The following is an 11,945-nucleotide window of genomic DNA, read 5'->3' as shown; positions in this document are numbered from 1 at the left end:
TAAGGGATTGATTTCAATAGACAGGAACAAACCATCACTGTTTTATCTGCCTTGAGCCAGACTGACTTGGTATGCAGTTTCTAAGTGTTGACAAGGCACCAGAAGAAAAAAATGCTCCTGATTTGATTAGAGCATAATTGAATGAAGAGAAAAACGAGAGCTTAACAGCCTTCAGTTTTTCACAATTTCCTTTAAATCAGAAACACAGTCTGTTTTATTTATTCATCAGTCTATATGATAAGTTGACAATTAAGAAATGCAGTGCACATTTGCCTATCATTTTTCACATGGAAATATTTGTTCTTCTGTGTTAATATCTGTTCTTCACCAAGCATGTTAAATTGATTCTGTACTGAATGTTTATATTAAAAGAAATCACTTTGAAATATGGAAAATCTATTCGGCATCATTTTAAAAGACAAATTTAATAAAAATGTAATTTCGTTTTCAGTAAGATCTTGTATTGCGGGATTTTATGGCGAGGAGATTTGTGCCTCCTCTCGTCCTAAGATTTTGACCGTTTTACATGAAAAAGAAATAAATTATATAATTATACATTTAAAAATTTGTAAATAAATGGATTCTTAATGACCAACAGTATGTTTTGAATATAATCGTAGGTCTAGTTACCATTTAATTATATTACATGGGGGTGGCACTCCTTCTCTTATAGATACATACAATGGTAAATGCAGCATCTCCTGTTGTCTGTAATGAAAAACAGTCTATATCTTACAAATTGTCCCTTTAAATACTACATATGAAAATTCCAAAATAATTCTTTAAGTGGTTACTTATTTTCTTCTCCATTGATTGATGATTGTAGAGCCCTTATTGTGGCTCTGTCTTTGATTGAATGTACTATATGACATTGACTACAGCTGTAATGACAGTTTTGTGTCTTCAAATATAATAAAAATAGTGTTTTAGTTTCCCATTACTAGCAGAATCTGAAAGCATTAGCCTGTACTGGATTAACTATGGCACAGCCAATGAAGCTAAAAGAAAAAGGAGCTAATTTGAGTGTTTTTGTTCTGTCATTCATGTTTGTCTATAATGCTCTTGTCAACTTGCTGGTTGACTTAATCAGATTACATTTTTAAGTTGTAAATCTAGAGCGAACTAAAGGCAATGAGCAATATGTGTGAGTAGGTTGTTTATAAGCCATGCCATCCGAAAAGCCTGCTGTTCACCAGCTGGAACTGCTCTTGATCCTCTCACAATGGCAACTTTAAACTCAAACGTTATTTTTAGCAATTAGAACGTGTAAAATACTTCTCGTTAAGTTATGTTCGCCATTCACATGACTTGTATGGTGGTGCCAATTTGCTTACGTTCAAGGTGAATTTGTCTGTTGCGTCATGTTTGAGTCTGAGTTTTGCCTTTTTTTTTTTCTTGCAGGAGCCTATTAAATCCAGAGCGCCGCAGCTTCATTTGGAATATAGATTTTACAAACAGTTGGGAAATTCAGGTAAGAAAAAATGTTTTTGTGACAATTATTGTTAGGGAATACGTTACTAAAATAGCAACAGGCCATGTTGCCTCACAAAACTATTTTCAAAGAAATGACATGCAGTGTATGTCATTTTTTATTGTTTGTTTTTTGTTTGTCGGGTTAGTAGGGTGACCCTTGCCAATTGTATTTTGCATCTTATTTATTGACATATGCTTGTTTGTTTGGTCTTTGTACCGGATAAAAAGAACTGAAAGTCGTTGGGGCACAAGGGCAGTCCTTGGCTATTTATAGATGGCCCTCAACAATCTGTGTGGGCTATTATGTTGTGTTTACTCTGATAACTTCCTCAAGTCGTTATAAAGTGTGTTCGTGATTGTGCCACCAGCATGAATTACAAGGGGAAACACTTATACATTATACATGTATGCATACATGTATGCCCCGTTTCTACTTGGACTACTCTTTGACTAATTACTATTACTAATACTATTACTATATACTAATCACTATTAATGTTAATCTTAATTGATTAATGCCACACATAGATTTGCAGTTGGCTTTCTTAACGTTGAACAGTGGGCCAGCTCGACACCCTTGACTGTATTTTCTTAAGTAAATAAGAGTTCGCCCAACCAGGCTAGATTGTATTGTAGATTTGGACGAGTAGGTATTCAAAACTGTCCCTTGTGGCATTTTCTTGGGGTTGCTTTGGGTGTATGAGTACCAAACTTCCTGTTTAGTATCTGTATGATCGGCGTCGGTTTGCTCCTTATAGCCTGCAGTTAAGTCAAATTTGTTTTTGGCGAGATTTGTAATTCACAGAGGCTGGTCTTTTGTTACTAATTCCATTCATCATCTTTTTGGATGGAATTTATAAGTGTGAGGGACTGGTATTATTGGCTTTGTTAAGCCCCGATCAACTTTCACCAGAGCAGTTTGCAGTCGAGTGTGAAGTGGTAGGATTAAAACCAGCAACTCAAAATCCTAGACATTGGGTCTTTCATTGATCTACATAAGTTCCTTGAGTGTTCTACCCTCGTCCTTAGTCAAAAGGTGCGGGTCGTAACGGAAAGAACAAGATTCCATATACAAGCGGCAGAATTTAATTTCCTCTGCAAGGTGTCCGGGGCTCCCTTTTAGAGCGTGAGAACCTCAAAATATTTGAAAGGGGCTGAGAGATGATCTACTGCTCCTCCACAGTGAGAAGAGCCAGATTATGTGGCTCAGGCATCTACCTGATTAGGATGCCTCATGGACACTTCCCTTGTGAGGTGTTCCATGCACGTCCCACTGGCAGAAGCCCCTTGGGAAGACCCAGGATACGCTTGAGAGACTACTCCCATTTGGCCTGGAGACGCCTCAGCATCACCCTGGAAGAGCTGGATGAAGTGGCTGGCAACAGAGTAGTCTTTGTTTCGCTGCTAAAGTTGCTCCTTCTGCAGCTTGACTTTGGATAAGCAGAAAACAATAGATGGGTTGACGGTCTCAGGCTGATAAAACAGAAATATTGCCTTTAAGATTCTCTAAAATTAGCAATATCATGTTACGAATAGCATTTTTATGTATCTTTTATTTTGCCAGTCTAGCCTCAGCGAAACAACCCAGGCCATTGATCCTTTCCGAGTCTCGGGAGGACATCTGAGTATTTGGTCTAATGGAAGTCACTTATCTTCATCCTTTTCTCTCCTCCGTAGTCTAAATGTTTAATATGCATTCACTCCCTTCAACTCCTCTCTGACCTTCTCTTCTTTTCTTAATCTCTCTCATCTCTGACCCTCAACTCTGACTGACATTTCACTATACAGCAACAGTCTTCAGCTGCCATGATGCAGCCTGATAAGGCCTGCAGTAAATACAATAGGTTGAATTGTCTCCCATTATGGCAACAGGGGCAGAGCACCAGTGACGAGTGGTTTGGCATGAAACCTGATGCGTTCTTTACAACTAAAAGATATGAGCAAGAATTTATTTTTTTTGCCACTTGCTTTGCTTTTAAAATAGTGGATCCTGTTAAATTGTATCACATAAGAATGTCGTACCTGCTTGTTTTACTCCTTATGAAATCTTAATAAAGCAGAGACTTTTTCCATATAACTTTTATGTATTTTAAACTGATATTGCTTTAGGCAGTTTAATGTTACTGTGTGGGTGTGTGAGACAACCATTTTGCTGCTCACATTCACCAGCTCAGTGTTCGTTCACTGAGTTTCCGTTTATGATGACTGTGCTTTTGCCTTCGGGATTTAGCCAAGCTTTCATTGGTCAGCCTCCCACTGATCAGGTGCAAAGCTACATGTTGGCCAGAGGTTTCCATGGCCACTCCCCTGGCCACCTCCATATCATTGGAAATACATTGATTCCTATTTTTACATGGATGGATGGATGGATACAATGTTCTTCGACCTCTTGATACTCTGCCACAAGTGTTTTATAGTCAATGCATAATTAAAGAATAAGCTTTCTATTGATTTAAATGGAAATTGTAAAAGAATCTGACTTTGATTTTCACAGTCAATTTCGATCAAAGCGTACTCAATTATTTGTCATGTCATCCACACTCACGGTGTCAAAAAAATTCAAATTCTTGCTCAACAAAATCTTCATAAAAAACAGAAGTTAACCAAAGTAAAAAGCAACAATGATGTGTGCACATGTATGGCTAGCCCTCACTTGAGGCATTGTGTAACCCTGGCCTCCTTACTGAAAAATCTCTGACTACGCCCCTCCCACTGACCTCTTGTGGCATGGGGTTCATTTCCGGGAAAATCATTCAGGTTAAAGTGCAGTAGTAGTGAGGACCGATTTTTCTTTGTTTCTTGTTGTCATGCGTTTTATAGTACTGATATGAAACTTTGTAAATTCTTGAAACATAAATTGTGGCAATATATAATTCAGCTGATCTGTAGTGCTTGTCATAAATGGCTTGGCAATTATAACTTGTATAACACATCCATGCTAGTTAATCATTTATGCAATATCTCTTGGTTTGTGGGGTGGCTGTCATGTAGATGATATGCGTACATTACTTTACTGTAGACCTTTACTATCCTGAAAGGTGGTATTATCTGTTTTGACAGATTTTCAAAAGTGATTTTCAGCAGCTCTGAGTGTGTTGTAGTAATTATTGATAACATTAAAGTCATTACAAAATTAGGTGTGGTGGTTTCAAGTAGCAAATGTTTCAGAGCTTCAGAAAGTAATATGCACTTAACCTCAACTGAAGATTTTACACATTCCCTTTGTTCACACTTAAAAAGAGTCAGCCACTCCTTTTCCTGACAGACCTGTTGAAGGAATCTGTTTTCATATGATTTTTTTGTGAACAGCAGAGGTGGAATTTGGTCATTCAGTGCAATTTGGTCATTCTGTCCACATAGGGCAACACCTGGACAAATATTTTCGTTTCTGTATTAAATTGGAATTGATTGTGTTAAGTTTGTTTTTATTTTTTTTTCAGATGACACACAGAATGAATGTAGTTCTCACTAAAAACAACATACTTCTTTTTGAAATGGCTTTTTAATGACGGTCAAGAATTTTCTCCAAACATTTAAAATCCAATGCTATATTTGTGCATCTTCCCACAGAGGGAATTCCACAGGTGTACTACTTTGGTCCTTGTGGGAAATACAACGCTATGGTGTTGGAGCTGCTTGGGCCCAGTCTCGAGGACCTGTTCGATCTTTGTGACCGCACCTTCTCCCTCAAGACCGTCCTGATGATAGCCATACAGCTGGTAAGGATGAAAGTTATGAACACATTTGAGTATGCATGAGTTTATTGTTTCCCATGGGGTGCCCACCTATGAGCGGGTCAGGTGCAGTATGAGCTAGGCGGCGAGAGGGTGTGGACCTGGGGAGGCCGATCCCCAGCTGCAGAAGCTGGCTGGAAGCACATTGAAAGTCACCTCTCTGGCAGGGGAGGAGCCTGAACTGGTGTGTGAGGCAGAAAAGGTCCAGATAGACATAGTTGGACTTGCCTCAACACACTGTTACCAGTCCTCTCGAGAGGTGTTGGACTCTATTCCGCTCGGGAGTTGCCCATGGTGAGAGCCACAGAGCAGGAGTGGGCATAGTTGGCAACGGTGAGATGCGTGGAGCAGGAGTGGGCATACGTCTTGCCCCCCTGACTCATTGCCTGTATATCGCGGTTCACCCCGGTAATCGGGAGGGTAGCCTCCCTTCTTTGGGTGTGGGGACAGGTCCTGACAGTTGTTTGTGCCTACACACCATACCCTTTTCGGAGTCCTCGGAGGGTGTTCTGGAAAGTGCTCCCTCTGGGCTCTCCCTTGTTCTGTTTTGTTGTTGGACTTCTGTGCTCGTCATGGATTGTCCATAACAAAACACCATGTTCAAACCTAAGGGTGTCCATATGTGCACTTGGCACCAGGAGACCCAAGGCTGCAGTTCAATGATCGACTTTGGGGTCTTGTCATCAGGTTTGCAGCCTCTTGTTTTGGACTTTCTGGTAAAAAGAGGGGCGGAGCTATCAACTGATCCCCACCTGGTGGTTTGTTGACTCCAGTGGTAGGGAGGACGCTCATCAGATCTGGCATACTCAAATGTATTGTGAGAGTCAGCTGGGAACGTCAAGCATTACCCTCTGTCCGAAGGAGTTTCAAGTCTCTCCTTCAGCAGAATTTCTTCCACGTCCTGGCTGGGACATTGAGGCCGAGTGGACCATGTTCCACGCCGCCATTGTTGAGACAGCTGATGGAAGTTGTGTCCGTAAGGTGGTTGGTGCCTGTCTCTGTAGATGTGGCCACAAAAAAAATGATGGCAAATTGAAGAGAAGGATAATATGAATGGGGAACAAAAGAGCAAAGAACAACCTCTCAATATCTCATGAAAATAATCCCTACCTACATTGTATCAGTATTGAAAACTAACAGGGAAAGTCAGTGGCTGAAGTTTCTAAAACCCTTATCTATTGGTGTCTCGTCTAGATAACGCGGATGGAGTATGTACATACGAAGAGTCTGATATACAGAGATGTGAAGCCGGAGAACTTCTTAGTTGGGCGACCAGGAAGCAAAAGACAGCACACCATTCATATAATCGATTTTGGTCTGGCCAAAGAGTACATAGATCCCGAGACCAAAAAACACATCCCATACCGGGAGCACAAAAGTCTGACTGGAACGGCACGCTACATGAGCATCAACACACACCTGGGAAAAGGTGAGTTCGGCCATCATAAAGTTTGACTCACAGTATTGTCAAAAAAATACAGTATGCTTTTTTTTTCCCTGTAGTAAAACTTAAAGTGATTAATCAGTGCTGTTTTGAGTGACTATTAAAATCGCTTGCTAAACCAAGTCTCTCTTGTTGTCCTTCCAAGTACTTGCTCCACACGTAGATTTATTTGAATAGTTCTTCCTCTTAAACTGATAGATTGCTCATCATTGCCCAGGCAGCACTATCATTAGTTAATGAAAACCTATTGCCTTGGTCTACTATTTTCTTCTTGTCATTTTCAGAGCAAAGTAGGCGGGACGATTTGGAGGCCTTGGGTCACATGTTCATGTACTTCCTTCGAGGTAGCCTCCCTTGGCAGGGCTTAAAGGTATAATATTGCATTGTTTCCTATACACTAGAGTATCGTCAGCTGTCTTTTGCTTTGATTTGACCTTTTCCAGGAACTCCTCATTGCAGTCTCACGCATCTTTAATGTAGATGACCTTGTGAAAACAACTCCATCCTCTCTCACAGGAGAGATATCAAGGTCTCCCCTTGTGTTGTATTTTTAGAGCCTGAAACCTAAGAGAGGACAACATAGTCTCAAGCTCAGCCTCAAGTCTTGTTTTCAGTTTTTTAAAATGTCTTTTATTGTAAATTTTACTCGAGGAAATCAACATGTTGTAGGCTGGTTCCTGTTAGAGCAGATGATAAAAAACTATTAAGAAAATTTTGTTGTCTAATGGTGGATTCCTCGCAAGGTATGATCCAGACTGTCTCTCTTGCAAATAATAAGAGTAGAGTGAGACATCCGAGCATTTGTTATGTGGGAGGAAGCCTGTTGTTGATGAATGTGAGGGATGGATGACTGTGGGGGAGGTTGCATGGCTCAGACCAAGCCAAGTTTTCATCAATATGTAACATTGCAGCGAGAATAAAATACAATGACAGGTTATAGTGACCAGTTCTGAAATTCACTATATGTACAAACTCAAGATGCCTTGCTTACAGTTGACTAATATGACCAATTTCAAACCAAGAAACCTGATATCCTTTGAAATGGAAAATATTGTCTTGTGTTTTTAATGTTGCATCCAACTTTTTAGGCATCAAGTTAACAATAATTGAGGCTTTCATAAGTAAAACATTGTGTAGTACAGTATTTTTGAGGACTGTAATTGCTAGGTTGTCATTGAACTAAAAAAACCCAAATGAAAATGTGCACAAGCATTCTAATGTACAGACTTGGAATATGCGATCATTTATTTGTTCATCTTTTATCTGTCTTTGGCTATGGAACGAATGAATTTTCAGTTAATTATACACTGTTTATTTTTTTATTTTTTTTATAGGCGGAAACTTTGAAGGAGAGGTATCAGAAAATTGGGGACACCAAGCGAGCGACCCCCATTGAAGTGCTTTGTGAAAGCTTCCCTGGTCAGTTGGCTCAACGGGTTTAAGTATACAGTAGTCATATTAGATGTGTCAAGTGAACAGACAATTGCGTTAAAGCCTTATGTTTTTTTTTAATGGTGTTAATATTAATGTATATCTTTATGCTTTTTATATGCTGATGACACCCAATTCTATATATTAGGCTTTTTATGCTTTGAGTGGCAGTTGGAAACCAAAAGTCAATCATACACTGAAGTGGACAAGTGGCTGTTATCGTGTTTGTCATAGCCTGACAGGGTCCTGTTATGGGTGGGAAATCAGAACTAAGATGTGGAAACGGAAAAACATTTGAGAGTTGTTGTTCCAATAAATGGTAAATTTGACTGGTAAATATGCCCCAGCGGCATCTTTGATAAAAATTTGAGCGAGGTGCATCTTTGTAAGAGAAAGCTCAAGTGTAGCCTTCCACATAAATGCAAACTACCCATTGCGATGACCGTCACAGCTACAGATAGCAACAATGACACTAATGTAGCGAGTCATAGCAAAGCTCCTTGCCAAACTAAACTCGAGAATACCTTACGTTTGAGCAAGTTTGTGAAGGACAGGATGAACGAAGTTTTATTTGAATGTTTATTTCTGATTTGGCAGTTGACAAAAGAAAACAGCACCGCTCCACCTGATGGTTGAAATTAAAGGTTGCAGGCAGCACAATAGCTACAACTGCATCTGTCAAAAAATACGTACTTTTTGTTGTTGTATATGAATATTTTGATCTGCCTCAATAACACAATGCATCTAAATACAGTAAATAAAAACTGGTTGGGGGTTATTCTTGTCAATTCTTGGGCGAGATTAAAATGAGTTAAATTAGATCATTTAATTATAGCTTTTAATATCTCATTTTTTGAATCTCTTGACAACACTAATTCATATCATTCTTGTTTTTTTTTTAACCTTTTCTTTTGATGCCCATTCCCCTTTCGATACAGAAGAAATGGCCACCTACTTGCGATATGTGAGGAGGCTGGACTTCTTTGAGAAGCCTGACTACGACTACTTGCGGAAGCTCTTCACTGATCTGTTTGACAGAAACGGCTATGTCTTTGATTATGAATATGACTGGGTTGGCAAATCCTTGGTAAGTGCTCTCAAATGTAGAATTTGTAATTGTAGTCTAACTGTGCGATCTACTGACGTAATATCTGTATATTATCCTTTTTTATGTCATGCTCCCTCCAAGAGGTTCATAATGTTCTTTTTTCACCCTTTTTTGTTTGTTGCAGCCCACACCCATTGGCCCTATCCCCAGTGATGCTCCCCTGCAGCCTAGCAGCAGGGACAAAGCACAACAGCAGACCAAAAACCAGGTGAGGTCATTAGCCATCTTGCATTATCACCACACACGCTTGCCAGTCCACCAAGTGACTGACCAACCAACCCAGTCATTCGAGTTCCTCTGCCTGATTGTTCTTGCTGTATCCAACTGTAAGCAACTTCCTTGACAAAATGGCTGCCGCTCATTTCTACTTGTGCACCCCACATTAATGCAGTGATGTTAAAAAGTGAGTCATTTGTTCCAAGCTTCTGCTCAGGCAATATACGTCCTTTTTCCTGCACAGTCATGTTGAATTTTGCTGCACTAGTTGTCAACCAAATCATTCTGTGTGTTGACTTTATTTTAATTTTTTTTATATACCATGTCACTCGAAGCTTTGGTCATTGCATGCCTGTTTTGAAAATGCAGACTGCATTGTTCATACCATTGGTGACAATACAGTTCATGCTTAGTGTATGACCAAGCTTGGGCTATTTTCCCCCATTAGACCAGCCACATCCAGGCCTTGCCTCATTGTCAGTGTTAGGAAAAAGATAAACGATGTAGAGTGATTTTTATCGGGGAAAAAAATTCTGATAAAAAGAATATGTAATGAGTCTGTCATTGTTTCTCGGAAGAACTCACAGGGTGTCTTGTGAGATTTCATGGTTGGCTTGTTACTGTCAATCGCATCTTCTTCTATTGCACTCGATGAAACAGTGACCTCTCACGCACCACCTGCACTAGCATGCACATTGCCCATGGCTGTAAACTGTAACTTCCTGATACAGTACAAACAACATTAAAATCGGCAAAGCGGAAGTAAGATACATTTTCAAACGATACTATAGAACCTAATAGAACCTCGGCATTCATAGATGTCTCTTTTGAATATTCAGCACTAGTATGTTGGATCAAGGCTGTTTTTCTTTTACTCCTGCATGACTTTGTAAGTGTGTTGATCTGTGCTTCATATAAATTTTGCTTCCCTCTTCTCTAACATACAGTAGTATGTCTTAACAAGCCTGCTTCTGCTTGGGAGATGCCTTCTGTAATTGTTGTTTCTTTTTGTTTTTCTTTCTTTTGTTTTGACTCACCTACCCCACCTCTTCCTTGTCCCCACTTTCCCTCACGACTCTCTCCTCACCCCCACTCCCACCACATTGATTCTCTCACTTCCTCGCCCCTTCACCACCACCTGCGTCTTCAACCTTTTTTGCTATTGCATCAAGTCGCCTGAGCCAAAAGGAAGTGAGTCACAGCCCACCCCCGTGACCAATAAGGAGACTTTGGGGTCGCACCTCACAGCTGAGCGGCTGGGGGGCTCTGTCCAGGTACTGCTGCTAACTGCTGCTGCTTGGATGGCTTGTTGCATGAAGCTCTGTGGTTATGTGTGTGCCATCATCCCTCACACACGTCACGCTGCCTGTGCTCCATCCTACGTTCTGCTGTGTGCGTACGTCCCTGTGCATCCTTTCTGTTTGCTCTCACCGCAGCAATTGCTTCATCTGCTAATTGCCTGTTAACGTGAGGGGCCGTGCAGCGATGACATCTAGCAGCAAGTATCATGACATGATGTTTTGGTAAACCAAATGCAGGAGCTGTACATGCAAATACAATGAACCAAGTAATTTTCCCCTCACCACAATTTAAAAATACATTGCCATTTCCCATATTTGCTTGGAAGAGGTATTTATTTAGTAGAGCTCCAAAAATCAGAAGGCTCAATTGCTACTGGTGCAACTCAATCATGCCACTCAGTGTTCGTCTGGTAGTACTGCAGCTTTTAAGCTTCTATGAAGTTGCTTTAGTTGGAGCACTCCCAATTTACTGTTCAAATTGATAAGCTCAAAGATGGCTAGCAAACAGATTAAGTATGATTATGGGGCCTTTGCATTGACGCCCCATAAGCAGTGTGCTCTCTTTGTGTGGCCGCGTGTGTTTTTTTGAGCTCCCTCTTCTTTTTGTTTGCTCATTCAGGTGATGAGCTCAACAAATGGCGAGCTGAACACTGATGATCCCACAGCTGGACACTCCAATGCTCCCATCACTGCTCCCACTGAGGTTGAAGTGGCTGACGAAACCAAGTACGAGCCCACATGTGGTTGTGTTTTTCAAAAGTCTGTTGCTCGCATGATTCATATAAACTATTTGGATGTATCAATTGTGGATATGCTTTTCAATATTTTTGAAAATATTTAATATTAATTGGGGTGGGCGAAACCCCCATTTTTCTATTGGAAATGGGATTGGAGTTTTATCCCTGTTTTTTATTTTTTCTTCACAATTTTTTGGGAGGTGATCTAGATCTCTTGTGTCTATTGCATTATATTATGACAAAACACGTCTGCGCGTACCAAACTGATGGACATCCGGATTTTTGGGATACAGACACATGGACAATTGATAGTTTCACCAAATTCTTTTCAATCAGAAAGAACTTCTGTCTCTTAATGTCACCTGAATGGGCGTCTTTGGCGGGAAACGCGTATCCTGAGAATTCCTCAACTTGGTCTGAGTTTTTATTTCATTAACAACACATTTACTTGCAAGTTTTTGAAATTTACAATCATTTCATTTATTCCTTTTTAATGAAAAA

General features: G+C 40.2%; 1 protein-coding gene across 4 annotated transcripts in view; it reads left to right on the top strand.

Annotated features, from left to right (window-relative positions):
• csnk1g2b (casein kinase 1, gamma 2b) overlaps positions 1 to 11,945 on the top strand; it is a 33,472-nt gene that overhangs the window by 20,208 nt on the left and 1,319 nt on the right. The window contains exons 3-11 of one of the 4 annotated variants that reach the window (XM_088425225.1): positions 1,402 to 1,471; positions 5,044 to 5,192; positions 6,402 to 6,636; positions 6,936 to 7,021; positions 7,986 to 8,070; positions 9,024 to 9,169; positions 9,315 to 9,398; positions 10,579 to 10,680; positions 11,327 to 11,433. In XM_088425225.1, the coding sequence (XP_088281351.1) occupies positions 1,402 to 1,471; positions 5,044 to 5,192; positions 6,402 to 6,636; positions 6,936 to 7,021; positions 7,986 to 8,070; positions 9,024 to 9,169; positions 9,315 to 9,398; positions 10,579 to 10,680; positions 11,327 to 11,433 (1,064 nt within the window). Of the gene's footprint in view, positions 1 to 1,401; positions 1,472 to 5,043; positions 5,193 to 6,401; positions 6,637 to 6,935; positions 7,022 to 7,985; positions 8,071 to 9,020; positions 9,170 to 9,314; positions 9,399 to 10,578; positions 10,681 to 11,326; positions 11,434 to 11,945 lie in introns of all 4 variants that reach the window. The other 3 variants (XM_088425224.1, XM_088425227.1, XM_088425226.1) reach the window with 3 other exon arrangements.

The sequence above is a fragment of the Hippichthys cyanospilos genome, chromosome 10, assembly GCF_059441005.1.
Source record: "Hippichthys cyanospilos isolate Australia breed blue-spotted pipefish chromosome 10, RoL_Hcya_1.0, whole genome shotgun sequence".
Lineage (NCBI taxonomy): Eukaryota > Metazoa > Chordata > Actinopteri > Syngnathiformes > Syngnathidae > Hippichthys > Hippichthys cyanospilos.
This window is presented reverse-complemented; position numbering and strand designations above follow the sequence as displayed.